Here is a 13,606-nt window from a genome sequence, read left to right on the forward strand (position 1 = left end):
ATTTTTTTTTTTTAAGGATGGCTAACATACCATTATTTTTACAGTAATTCACTTTGAGTCCCAGTGAGAAATTGTGGACTATAAAATAAAGGTATAATATTCATTATAGGAAGATACCACGTGCCCATTGAGGAAGTTCTTTTGTCACCAGCCTATTTTGTGTCATATACGGTTGCTTGTTTGAATAGGCGCTGCTTATTAAAAGCAGGCAGTGAAGACAAGGTCCTTGTGCCCAGCATTAGCTGAACTAGTAATATATGACAGAGACCCCTTTTTTGTCAGAAGATAAGGCCTTCTGCAGTCCGGGGAATGCTTAATTTGTGTGTGTGTGAACTTTGAAATCAATCACATTCAAATTACAAAACCAAAAGACCTCCTAAATTCTTTATGCCTATTGATGTGTTTTGGAACTTTCTCTGAATACCATCATTCCTGGTGTTGTCTGGGAATCTCATCTTAACAGCCATGTTCTAGATTTATAGAACTCTTGCGGTAGGGAGTTGAGCCATTGCTCTTCAGCGGGTAAAGTTTAAAATGTGACCGTCAGCATGAATTCCAGCAATCTACGATGAGCACCAAAGGACTCTAAGGTGAAAAAAGCCAGTTTGGGGTAGTGGTTAAGAGTGGTGGACTCTAATCTAGGAGAATCAGGTTTGATTCCCCACTTCTCCACATGCAGCTGCTGGATGACCTTGAGTCAGTCACAAGTTCTTTCAGAGCTGTTCTCTCAAGAGCAGTTCTCAAAAGAGCTTTCTCAGCTCCACCTACCTCACAGGATGTCTGTTGTGGGGAGGAGAAGGGAAAGGAGATTGTAAGCTTCTCTGAGATTCCAAGTGAAGGATGAGGTATAAATCCAATCTCCATCCCCTCTCTTCCCATATCCTTCTTTCTCAAACACCTTTTTAAAGAAAGTGAGCTTGAGTCACAAAAGTTCATAACATGGAAGTTTTGTTCTTTTTAAGTGCTACTGGACTCTTGTTCTATTATAGACTACCATGGCCACCCACCTGAAACTGTCTTCTCATGTGTGTATGTGTGTGTACATAAGCTTTGGTCGCCTTAATATTGCCTCAACAATGCAAGCATGAGGGTGCTGCAGCTGACTGTTGTGGATCCCCAGGGCTTCATTTGATCATGCACCTAATTCTGTGTGATTTTGCTGACAGGTATTTGTGTTCTGCCATGGCCTGCTACAGCTGTCTCAGCTCCTCTACAGTGCATACTTCAAGAGCTCTCTGACGACCATTGAGAAACGCTTTGGCCTTTCCAGTTTCTCCTCCGGCTTCCTCTCCAGTTTGCATGAGGTAACTACATTGAACATAGTCCATGCGAAGGAGTCTGGAGGTACTTCTCTTCTGGGCTCATTGTCTGTTGCCTTGAACCTACCAAATATCTATGGTTAAGCAATTATTGTTGATTAGTGGATGAGGGCCCCAAAATGGAGTAAGGTTGTGGTGGGGGAGGGGGGAGAGAAAAGTGCTAGCTTTGTTGTGTGGAAGATGATGCCTGTTATGGTGTCTTGCCACCAATCTCCAACTGGAGAGCTGTTTGTGTACAGTAGAAAAATGTCCTAGTGAGTCAGGATAGCTTTGGCAGCATAGTCTAGAAAGTAACTCTTAGCCAGACTAGTATTATGTAAATGTGTGGCTCTTGCCAAAACAGCAATTTCACATTTAGCTCACCTTACCCCACTGCGTCTTATAGAACTTACTATGTCATGATGTTCTGTGTTTCTCTGTCCTGTAGCATTGGCAACTGCAGCAGTTGAAAAGCGGACCACTATGACATTGCAACACAACTGAGCCTTGTTTGGGACAAATTAGCATTTAATGAAACATATAGTTTGGTGCTGAGTAACTTGAAAATCGCCATTCAAAGAAGAACATTTTCTTAAGGTGTTCTCCTGTTACTGCAAGTGTTAGGAGGGGCCCATCAACTAGGGTTGCCAAGTCCAATTCAAGAAATATCTGGGGACTTTGGGGGTGGAGCCAGGAGACACTGGGGTGGAGCCAGGAGCAAGGGTATGACAAGCATCACTGAACCCCAACGGGAGTTTTGGCCATCGCATTTCAAGGGACGGCACACCTTTTTAAATGTCTTCCTTCCCTCCATCCTCCCCTTCTCTCATTTTACCTCAGAGGCGGAGCGGGCGATGCCGCTGCGCTGCTGCCGCCTCTTCTCCGCTTCACTGTAGCTGCTCCTCCAAGATGGGCTCAGGCTGAGCTTCAGTTGGGGGGAGGGGCTTGTTTTAATAATAAATACTAGAAGTGTGGATTCCGATCCAGGGAAGTTCAAATTCTAAAAAACAAGCAGAAATACGGGGCAAACCCGCAACCAGCTAACATTGGAAATACAGTTACTTAACACTTAAATGTGCCAGAACATGTTCTTCAGTGACAGAGCAAGCCAGTCTTCACATGCCCAGGAACCCTTTTTTTCAGGCATTGCTTCACACATTTCTGAGACTTATGATCTTCAAAAAATAATTCCTGGAATTTAAATTAAGCCCTGGGTAAGAGCCCCATGACGCAGAGTGGTAAAGCTGCAGTACTGCAGTCAGAGCCCTCAGCTCACGACCTGAGTTCGATCCCAGCGGAAGCTGGTTCAGGTAGCCAGCTCCAGGTTGACTCAGCCTTCCATCCTTCTGAGGTTGGTAAAATGTGTACCCAGCTTACTGGGGGGGAAGCGTAGATGTCTGGGGAAGACAATGGCAAACCACCCGTAAAAAGTCTGCCGTGAAAACGCTGTGAAAGCAACGTCACCCCAGAGTCGAAAACGACCGGTGCTTTCACAGGGGACTACTTTTACCTTTAGGACCACAGAACTGTGGAATTTCAAATAACCAGTGCTGCCCTTTACACACAGAGGACAGCAACAAATCTCTATTGGTGTCTGGGATGAAGAGGTTTAGAAACCGAAACCGACAGTGCAATGGGTTTAGAAATGTGCAACTCTTTAGGATTGCCTTGCAAAATGAGAAGGAGCTTACCTAGACTGGAGTCACTCCGTAGATAGCTGGACTGGTGAGTTTTCCCCCACCACTTTCCCCCCTCCCGTAAGCAGTGTTCCCTCTAAGCTGAGTTAGCGTGAGCTAGCTCAGTTTTTTAGCCTCCAGCTCACATATTTTTGTCTTTGCTCAGGAAAAATGGCTTCAGAGCAAACTAATTTATTTGAAGTAGCTCACCACTTTAATGTCAGTAGCTCACAAAGTAGAATTTTTGCTCACAAGACTCTTGCAGCTTCGAGGGAACAGCAGCTTAGAGGCCTTAAGAGATGTTTACTTGATGCACCTCCATAGAACAATTATTTAATTCCAGTATGTTAAACGACCTGGAAGCACCAAGGCCAATAACTAGATGCAAATTTTTTTAAGAGCCAAACCCAGGATGCTGGTGGTGGATGGGAAATCCCAAGGACTTGGTGGCGGGGGGACGAAGGCCTCGGAGGCAGCAAGGAACAAGCCTGGGAGATGCAGCAGCGACCGGCCCAGCGTCGCCCAAGGGGTGAGGGTTTCCCTTTCTGCAAAGTTTCCCCTTTTGCAAACTCCCCACCCCCAAGACTTTGAAGAAACCTCATCCCCACCCACCGTGCGCCAAGCAGTTGCCGGGAAAGGGGCAGAATAGGCGGCGGGCAGCAGCGAGGCCAGCCGCAGAGAAGGCATCACTGTGGGAAAAAGAAGCCCACCGGGGTCCACACCGTCTAGCAGAGCAGGAGGCAACTCAGCTCTCAGCTGCCCTCACGGCCTTCCTCCACCCCGTCCTGCAGGCCGGGCGTGGTCCCCTCAGAGCTCCTCCTCTGCCACTCGCTGCCTGCCTCTCTCCAGCGGCCAACCCATCAAGGCTGAGGGGGGCAGGCTGCAGAGCTGCTTGTTTCTCCCCCCACCCCCGCCCCAGCACCCAATCTCTCATTTTACCTCAGAGGTGGAGCGGAGCGGGCGACGCCGCTGCACGGCTGCTGCTTCTTCTCCGCTTCACCATAGCTGCTCCTCCGAGATGGGCTCAGCCTGAGCCCATCTCGGAGGAGCAGCTACGGTGAAGCGGAGAAGAGGCGGCAGCACAACGGCGTCGCCCGCTCCGCTCCGCCTCTGAGGTAAAATCAGAGAAGGGGAGGGTGGAGGCAGGCCAGGAGCATGGCGAGCCGCGAATCCGGGTCCTTCTGAGCCTTAGCTGCTCCTCCGAGATGGGCTCAGAAGGACCTGGACTCGCGGCTCGCCACGCTCCTTGGCGCCGTTTCCCCCCTCCCTCCGCTTCCATTTTTTTGGAGAGCGGGGGAAGAGGCTGTAAATCCTGGGGTCCCCCACCAGGGCGGGAGGGTTGGGAAGCCTACCATCAACCCTTCTGCACCAGTTTTTCTACCACATTGTGCTGGTAGTTACCTGTGGGCTCAGAAATAGTGCAGTATTATTTATATTGTTGCTTGCATTACAAGGGACTGCTGGCAGGGATTGGCAGTTTTGTCTGTGTGTGAAGAAGAGATTTTAGAAAGGCAGCACAGATACAGTTTTGGAGTAGCAGCACCTTCCCCCATCAAGTAATAAGGAAGACTTCCAGGGATGAAGGCCATAAAAAAGTCCTTTTGGGGTCTGTTGGCCTCTGACTTTCTAACTGTTCCTCTGAGAAAGAGGAGGACCTGACCTACATTTCCAGGCCTCCCTGAAAACGAGACGTGCTACACCCATGGATTTAATAGATATGCACTTTCTGCCAGGCCTTCAGAAGCGTTGCTGCATCTGATGTGTAATGCTATGTTACACACTAATGCTTTATTACAAGAAGGTGCAACCCCCCAATTTATTATGGAGGAGTGAGTCAGACCCTGCTTGATCCAAGACTTAAGACTGGAGCTTCACATAGCCTGATAGGCTTTCTTATAGCATCGCCTTTAGTCGTACCCCCATAATTAAGATTCTGCCAGTGTTTCCCATGAGAATTCCCTCTTCCTTAGGGATGTAGTCATCTGTCTGGGATGGGAACCCAGTTAACAGCAAGGTTTTTATTGCTGGATTCCTGGTTTGCTTTGCCTGTCTGAGCTCTGTCTGAAGACCCTCTAACTCCAATTATTTCCCTTCCTCCATTATTCTCTGTTCCCTAAGGCAGAGTACATTGAAGTCTTCTTCTCCTAAAAGACTTCAGAACTCTCTGCTTCCTCTTCCTTCATCAAAAAGTTCTGTAGCCTAAGGTGTATTCTGAGGAGCTCAAATACTCTAGGCCATTCTCCTGATTTGGAGCAAAGGTGAGCATCTCCATCCACTGCTCCCAGCCACTCTGCATCACTTCTTCCAGTAGACTCAAACTCATGGGTCTCCCTTTGGAACTGATCCAAGGAGAAGAATAACTTTGGATGCTTGTAGAGAGAAGAGTGCAAAAGTGTTTGGGGCAGACTTGCACTATACAGCCAGCAGAGGGGCCACTGAAAGCCATGCTTTGCAACTGAAGCCAACTTTCTTCTGTGTTTTGTTGTCAGCAACAAAGAACAAATTGCTTCCTACAACTCCCAAATCAGGTTTGGATTCAATAAAATATAAACAAGTCTAGATATGGGATCTTGTCCACCCACTGCCATTGCTGCTGTGAATGAAAAGAAGCAAGTAAGCCTACCCATTAATCTGTGGGAGGCACCTTGATTGAAGATTCTCCCCATCCCCCACCCCATTGTTGTGCACTAGTTGTGGCTACAGTCGAGATTTTGCCTTGCTTGGGCAGCTTTGGGTTTCAGCCCTAAAAACTATCAGTGGTTTTGATTTTTGTTGATATTTGGCAAAGCATCTGGAGTCTGGCAAAAGGTGCCATCGAGTCTTGGGGGAGGGGGAGAGAGAATGAAGCATTGAATTGTTGAGGTCCCTGCTGCATGTGCACAGGCTGTACTTTCAACATGGCTTTAGCACATGTACCACACGTTGGCAGAAATGTAAAACTGATGGGGCTGAAGTAAACATGTGCCTCAGGTCCTGGCACAGACAAAAGAGACCAGAACCAGTGGTTAGACATCAGGGATGAGCCCTGTTGTCTCGCATAGCTCTACAAGGAAAAGGATTTGCCAAACCCTCACATTAACTAGGAACATAAGAACTGTTTAACAGCATTCCTACAATGACCCATCTGTTTAGATTTGCTGTCTGCCACATTCCTCAAGGAACGTTCTAGAGAAATAAGAGCCTGCGGTTGTAGCCTAATAGCCTGTCTCCAGCATCGATCACTTCCAGAGACTTGGGAGGAAAAACAATACAGCACAAGGTGCTGTCAATTATAGCACCTTTGCTTTAGTCCATGGCTAAAGGGAACCCAGAAATTAGAAGCTTACAGACCCAGTGTTATATTTCCAGGGCCAGACAAGTTCAGGGTTCCAGGTTGCTCCTGCTGGGGCTATTCCTGCTACCTGTGTAATCTTTTCTGAGTAGGCAGGGATAGTTGGAACTGGTCTGGAGGGCAAAAGAGGACAAATGTTTATTCTTCTCTGGCATATTGTAGCATATGAGTAGGGGAGCCTTTTTCTTTCAGTTTAACTAATTGGTATCCCTAGAAGAGAAGTACAGTCGGTAGTACAATCTGAGCTTCTTGTGCCCTGAAAACATAGCTTCAGCTCATCTGCATCAAGTAATGTGCCTGCGGAGCAGCTTTAGTTGTGACCAGTGTGAACTCATCCAGTATTCATTGTGTGAGTTCCTAGCCTCGCCTATAGAGGTAGGGCCACTCCATTACTAGGATACTTTGTGATTTGGCCTCACAGGCCTCACATTGGCACAGGAAGCATGTTGGAATGAGGCTGCTGATTTTGCAAGATCTCCAGTAGTCAGTTTACAGTAATGAAGAAAAGTGCTCTGCCTTGGTCTCATTTGCACATCATACAACCCCATGCATTATGCACTTGATCCTAGTTTTTAAAGCACCTTTTCCTGGTAAGTCTTGTGTGAAGAGAACAGTAGTGCTGCAAAACTTCTCTCTCACCCCCCACCCCCAACCTCCAGCTCATCCATACACTTAGGTCGTTTTCGCACTCACCTCCAGCCGGCGCGACCCCCCTCTTCACCGCGCAGGATCTGCGCGGATTTCGCACTAAATGCCGCGGAGCAGCCTTTTGCGCCGGAAACTCCCGTCGCAAAAGCCACTCAAACATAAACCGCCAACCGGGCTGGGAAACCGGGCTGAAGCTAAATCCTACGAAGACAGAGGTCCTTTGCTTGGGTCGCCGCGGCCCGGGTAGGGGGATCCCCCTGCCGGCTTTTGATGGTGCGCCGCTGATGGCGGCGGACAGGGTCAAGAGCCTGGGGGTGCTATTGGAGCCTTCCTTAAAGATGGAGGCTCAGATAGCAGCCGCTGCCAAGTCCGCATTCTTTCACCTTAGGCGGGCAAGGCAGCTGGCCCCCTTTCTGGAGCGCGACGACCTAGCAACAGTGATCCATGCTACGGTCACCTCAAGGTTGGACTACTGCAATGCCCTCTACATGGGGCTGCCCTTGTCTCGGACCCGGAAACTGCAGCTGGTGCAGAATGCCGCGGCCCAGCTGTTATTGGGTCTCCCAAAGTGGGGACACATCCAGCCGGGTCTCCGGACTCTGCACTGGCTTCCAGTGATATACCGAGTCCGGTACAAGGTGCTGGTTATTACCTTTAAAGCCCTATATGGCCTGGGACCTGCCTACCTGAAGGACCGTCTCTCCCCACATGTTCCCCAGAGAGCACTGAGGTCAGGAACACAAAATCTCCTAACTATCCCCGGGCCAAAAGAAGCCCGTCTGAAAGCCACCAGGGAAAGGGCTTTCTCCGTTATGGCCCCCGTATGGTGGAATCAGCTGCCGGAAGAGGTGAGGGCCCTGCGGGACTCGGCGCAGTTCCGCAGGGCCTGTAAGACGACCCTCTTCCGGCTAGCCTATACCTAACTGGCCAGCCATCTGTTTACAGGAAACTGATTTACTCTGTTTTTAATGTTTTAATTTGTTTTTAATGTTTTAATCTGTTTAAATATTTAATTGTTTTATATTTGAAATTGTTTAAATTTTATGTTGATTAACTGTTGGAAGCCGCCCTGAGCCATTTGTGGGAAGGGCGGGATATAAATCCCAAATAAATAAATAAATAAATAAAAAGCAGTTCCCGTTTGAGCGGCTTTTGCGACGGGAGTTTCCGGCGCAAAAGGCTGCTCCGCGGCATTTAGTGCGAAATCCGCGCAGATCCTGCGCGGTGAAGAGGGGGGTTGCACCGGCTGGAGGTGAGTGCGAAAACGACCATAGCAACTTGGGAAGGTAATACTTTCCCTCTGGCAAGCAGATCTATCTGTGACATTTTTATCCCACCTGAACTCAAAGATGCATATATAGTTCTCCCCTCCTCTGGTTTACCTTCACAATAGCCCCATGAGGTTGACCATGCAGAGAAAAATATCAGTAGCCAAAAGGGTCACCCAGTGAGTGTGATGTGCGAGTGAAGGTTTGAACCTGGGCCTTCTAGTCTATGCTTACTGCTACACAACCCTAGAAGGGTTGCCAATCCCCAGGTGAGAGCAGTGGATCCTCTGGTTTGGAGACCCTCCCCCCGGTTCAGGGTCATCAGAAAGCAGGGGGGGTATCTGCTGGGCACTCCATTATTCTCTATGGAGATGGATTCCCACAGAGTATAATAGAGAATTGATACGCAGGTATCTGAGGCCCTGGGAGGACTGTTTTTTAGGAAGAGGCACCAAATGTTCAGCATAGTATTTGGTGCCTCTCCTTAAAACATCCTCCAAATTTCTTAAAGATTGGACCAGGTGGTCCAATTCTGTGAGCCCCCAAAGAAGGTGCCTCTATCCATTATTTCCAATGAAGGGAAGGCATTTAGGTGTGCAGTCCTTTTTAAAGTGATGGCCAGAACTCCCTTTGGAGTTCAATTATGCTTGTCACGTCCTTGTTTCTGGCTCCATCCCCAGTGTCTCCTGGCTCCACCCCCAAAGTCCCCAGATATTTCTTTAATTGGACTTAGCAACCCTACACCCTAGCAAAGGAAAGCAAATTGCAATTTTTTTCTGGCTGGCTAGCTTGGTCTTCCTCCTGTCTGCCATCACATTTTTCTTACTACTCTGTTTGGAATTGGCAGCATTTATCTCCCCGCTTTAGGTGACTTGTAAAATATAGCACCTCCTGCCGGGGAGGCCGAATTTGGGCCCATGTGACACAAGCACTCTGGCTCATAAAGAGCCCTGCAGCCAAGGGCTCCTCCCTTCCCCAGCCTCTAGACTCAGGGGCAGAACTGCCCAGCTTGCTGGCTAGGCTCAGAGGTGGAGCCATGCTGCTGTACAGCTTCCCTGGAGCCTGGCTAGGGCTGCCAAACCCCTGGTCTAGGTAGGGGTTCTCCCGCCCATGACGTTCCCAATCTGCCGGCTCACATTGGGCTGGCAGGGGGGAGACTTCCTCAATGTCGTTGGCACGATGACATCACCCGGAAGTGACATCATCACACTGGCGATGTTGCGCGGCAACCACTCTAGGTGTTTCCAGGGAAACGCTATGGTTTTCCCGGATGCTCTAGCCATTTTGGAGGGGAAACTCTGTGGTACAATAGTACCATAGAGTTTTCCCCTCCCAAATGACTAGAGTGTCTGGGGAAACCATAGTTTTCCCAGAATTGCCTAGAGTGGTCGCTGTGCAATGTTGCCTGTGTGATGACGTCACTTCCAGGTGATGTCCTTGTGCCATGCGTGCTGGCGCGAGAAAGAGAACAGTCCCCCACCGGGGACTTAAAGCTACTTGGCAACCCTAAGCCTGGCTCACCAGCTGGACTTGGGGTGGCGGAGCAATGCTGCCGTGGCAGCTTCCATGAAGCCCAGTTCAGCTTCCCCAGAAGCCACTGCAGCTTCCCCAGAGCCCAGCTCACTGGCCAAATTTGGGGGCAAAGGCCCAGTTCTGCTGCCTAGGCCAGCAGATCATCTTGGGCCAGCCCCGGTGCTGGGGCTATTACCACAAGTCGTATGTCAGCCTGTGCAAAATGCTGTGCACACTGATCTCTTGCGTACTTCTGCAAATACCACATTCCTGTTGATTGCCTTTCGTATCAATGCTGTAGTTTCTTAGTATGAGCAACTTGCTGTCAGCATAAGCAGTGGTCACCATGTTTGGGAGAGTAATGAAAATAGGCTGATAATATGTCAACATTCACATCTGCCTTCTATCAGAATATGTTTTTTGCATCATCTAGCATAGCACTAGTTGTATCCTTGGTGTATAGCTTACAGTTGATTTTGAATCTTGGGGAAAATATGAATGTGTCAAAATTGCACTTAGAAATACCCACTCATGCCCTGAAATGCTCCAGCAAAAACCTGAAACATACCCTTCCATTCACATTCACAGCAGGGGACACAGGAACTTCCTAAGTACTTTTGATACAAACAAGATGTTTGCTTGCACTTAGTCAATCTCTTGTCCTCTGTACTTTGTGGTGGCTTTCTCTGTGCATTTTGCTGTGCTAATAGCCATTCCAACCCATAAGCTGCTATCATTGCCATCCTCTCTGAGTCCTTTGTTTGTACTTCAGGGCATTTTTCATACTTTATATGGGCCCTCATGCCAGTAAATTATAGCATTTTTTCATTTATTTGTTAGAGCAATTCCAAAAGCTACAAAACGAGGCAGAGGGGGCCCATGTTATGTACATAAGAAACGGAAGCTTGGGCACAATTAGTGTTGCTTAAAATGTTAAAGTTGCCTCAAAGTTTGGATCCAGCAGAGTAATTGTAACTTTATGAAACCCACACTTTATGCTTAACCATGGCATCCCATGTAATATGGGGATGTTTTGTGACAGCAAAGAAGGGAATGAAAACATACAAAAAAACCCCCTAGATCCACATACTTCCAATGGTACAGTTTCTAAAATTGGATTGTTCAACTGACACCAGGAGAAATGTGATTCAAATTGCATGTCCATATGCTTGCATTATGCTGCTGGCTAGGACTTTTTTTGTAGCAGGAGCTCCTTTGCATATTAGGCCACACACCCCTGATGTAGCCAATCCTCCAAGAGCTTACAATAGGCCTGATGCTGGCCATTAAATAATGTTCTGCTTCAGTAGATTTGTGAATGGCTTGGCAGACTCAGTTCAAATCAGCATCCTGAATAGGCTTCCAGCACCCAAAATATATTTGGCAGAAAAGAATGCTGAATTGCTTGCAATTAGTAGTTCTTTGGTGACATTATTTGTTTATGGAGGTGGCCTCTGAAAGCAACCTTAACTATTCCAGGCTCGATAGCAAGGCTATCAACTACCAGGCCAAACTTAGTATCTAATTTCTCCATATTGGGCTCCACTCACACACACACTCAGGCCCATAGCCAGGAATATTTTAGTCAGGGCAGGGCATTTCAAATTATTAGGGGGCAGACTGCCCCAGGCAATTAACTTAATTAAGGTTGACATAGGGTTGCCAAGTCCAATTCAAGAAATATCTGGGGACTCTGGGGATGGAACCAGGAGACATTGGGGCGGAGCCAGGAACAAGGGTGTGACAAGCATAATTGAACTCCAAGGGAGTTCTGGCCATCACATTTAAAGGGACAGCACACCTTTTAAAATGCCTTCCTTCCATAGGAAATAATGAAGGATAGGGGCACCTTCTTTTGGGGCTCATAGAATTGGACCCCTTGGTCCAATCGTTTTGAAACTTGGAGGGGTATTTTGGGGAGAAGCACTAGATACTATACTGAAAATTTGGTGCCTCTACCTCAAAAACAGCCCCCCCCCCCAGAGCCCCTGAAACCTCCAGATCAATTCCCCAGTATACCCTATGAGAATTGATCTCCACATAGGGAATAATGAAGAGCTCAGCAGACATTTCCCTCCCCCCGCCCCCCGTTTCTGGCAACTCTGAAGCGAGGGATTGGCCTCTCTACTTATGAGTTGCTGCCAACTTCTTCAAAGTAACAAAGACATACCATCCCAAAAGGAAGCCTTTCAATCGGAGACTGAAGCCTCCGGAGGTGGAAAGGCACATGGTCCTGTGGGGGCGGGAAGGAGCCTGGGAAAATGGAAGAACCCCTGCTGGGACCTGGGGATTGGCAAGCCTAGGATGACAAGACAACCTGCATAGGCTGAATGGATTTCTCGTCACCATCCAGATCGCCACCCTGATTAACTTGGCACAGCAGAAAGCGAAAGCCCCTTCCTCACAAAATGTCATAAATGTGCATCAGGGTGAGGCTTGTTAATGCCCCCAAAAAAAGGGCATCCCACACCTCCAGTCAAGCTGCCCACCTCCCTTCCCCTTCCCAGGAGCAGAAGGCACCAGCAGAGAAGGATTCTGTCTTTGAAGTGCTTTGGGTAAGGGCAAGGGGTTCAAAGATGCGGCAGACCCAACAGCACTGCTTTGCTTCCAGCGTCACTGAGAGCAAAACTCCCATCCAGGGGACAACAGGCTGCCTCCTCCCCCCAAAGCCATTCACTCACTTTTTTAGCACGTAGAGAGCCGGCTACTTGTCTGCCTGCCTGGTGCCTGGCTGGCAGGTAGAGAACTGGCAGCTCAATCACCTGCTGGCTGACTTGACTTAAAATATTTTTAAAAGTTTCTGGCAGGCCCCCAAATGCTCCACCATCGCTATGGGCCTGCAAACCAACCCAACTGGCCTTATCTCCCTGCCTCCCCTTAGTGTGTGTTGATTTAGTCCTTTGTTAACAAATTCTTCAGTGCATTTCACTAAAAAGAGGAAGTAAAAGTATATTTGGCTTTCCTAAAGCAATCGGAAATGCATGGTAAGGAATCTTACTGTGCTAGATTTTTTATCTGGGTGTGATTTTGTCGATTCAGTGCTCCTCAGCTATGATGGTTGAATGAGAAGCTCCTAAATCTGATACTTGGAATCCATACTAACTTGCAGTTAGGGTTGCCAGTTCTGGGTTTGGAAACACCTGGAGATTTTGGGGGTGGAACCTGAGGATGGCAAGGCTTGGGGAGAGGAGGGATGTCAGTGGGGTGTAATGCCACAGAGTCCAATGTCAAAGCAGCCATTTTCTCCAGGTGAAGGAATCTCTGATGCTTGGAGATGTGCTGTAATAGTGGGAGATCCCCAGCTACCACTTGGAGGTTGGCAACCCTACCTACAATGTGTATTAAATGAACTCTTAGGGGAGGGCTGACAATTGCAGCAACATCAGGCAGTAACTTGAATGTGTAAACTCAGCCTTCACAGAACAAATATCAGGTCAGGCATTAAAAGATTGCTGATAGAACTTTCAGATCATCTCAAGCACAGTCCTTTTCAGCAGATTTGTTGAACTGTTTAGCTGCAAATCATCAAATGCTCAGTGATCAGGAGAAGCACATGTACATATAGACCAGCCCATAGTTTTTGCAACCATCTAGCCTCCTTTAGCATCCTACTAAGCTTTCCTTTGCTCTTCCTGGCTGTTCCCATGCTTACATTTAGCCCTGCCATAAGCGCTGCAACTTCATTTTCTTCAACAACCCAGCTAATCATGGGTGGAGAGGGGTGTTGGGATGTTATTGGTTTAGTACAGAAGGTAGGCCTGTATTTGAGTTCCCTCTCCCTGTGCACACAGTGTCCTGCAAGCTGTTCATGTTGTTTTCATCATCCTAATTGTTTACACTGCTGTGTGCTGAATAGGCCCAAGTATATAGAAT

General features: G+C 48.0%; 1 protein-coding gene across 2 annotated transcripts in view; it reads left to right on the top strand.

The window, feature by feature from the left end:
* Positions 1 to 13,606, top strand: part of SLCO2A1 (solute carrier organic anion transporter family member 2A1) — an 86,300-nt gene that overhangs the window by 26,785 nt on the left and 45,909 nt on the right. For both annotated transcript variants that reach the window (XM_060242078.1, XM_060242079.1), the window contains exon 2: positions 1,167 to 1,304. In XM_060242078.1, the coding sequence (XP_060098061.1) occupies positions 1,167 to 1,304 (138 nt within the window). The remainder of the gene's footprint in view (positions 1 to 1,166; positions 1,305 to 13,606) is intronic.

This window comes from Heteronotia binoei, chromosome 6 (genome assembly GCF_032191835.1).
Source record: "Heteronotia binoei isolate CCM8104 ecotype False Entrance Well chromosome 6, APGP_CSIRO_Hbin_v1, whole genome shotgun sequence".
NCBI classification, from domain to species: domain Eukaryota; kingdom Metazoa; phylum Chordata; class Lepidosauria; order Squamata; family Gekkonidae; genus Heteronotia; species Heteronotia binoei.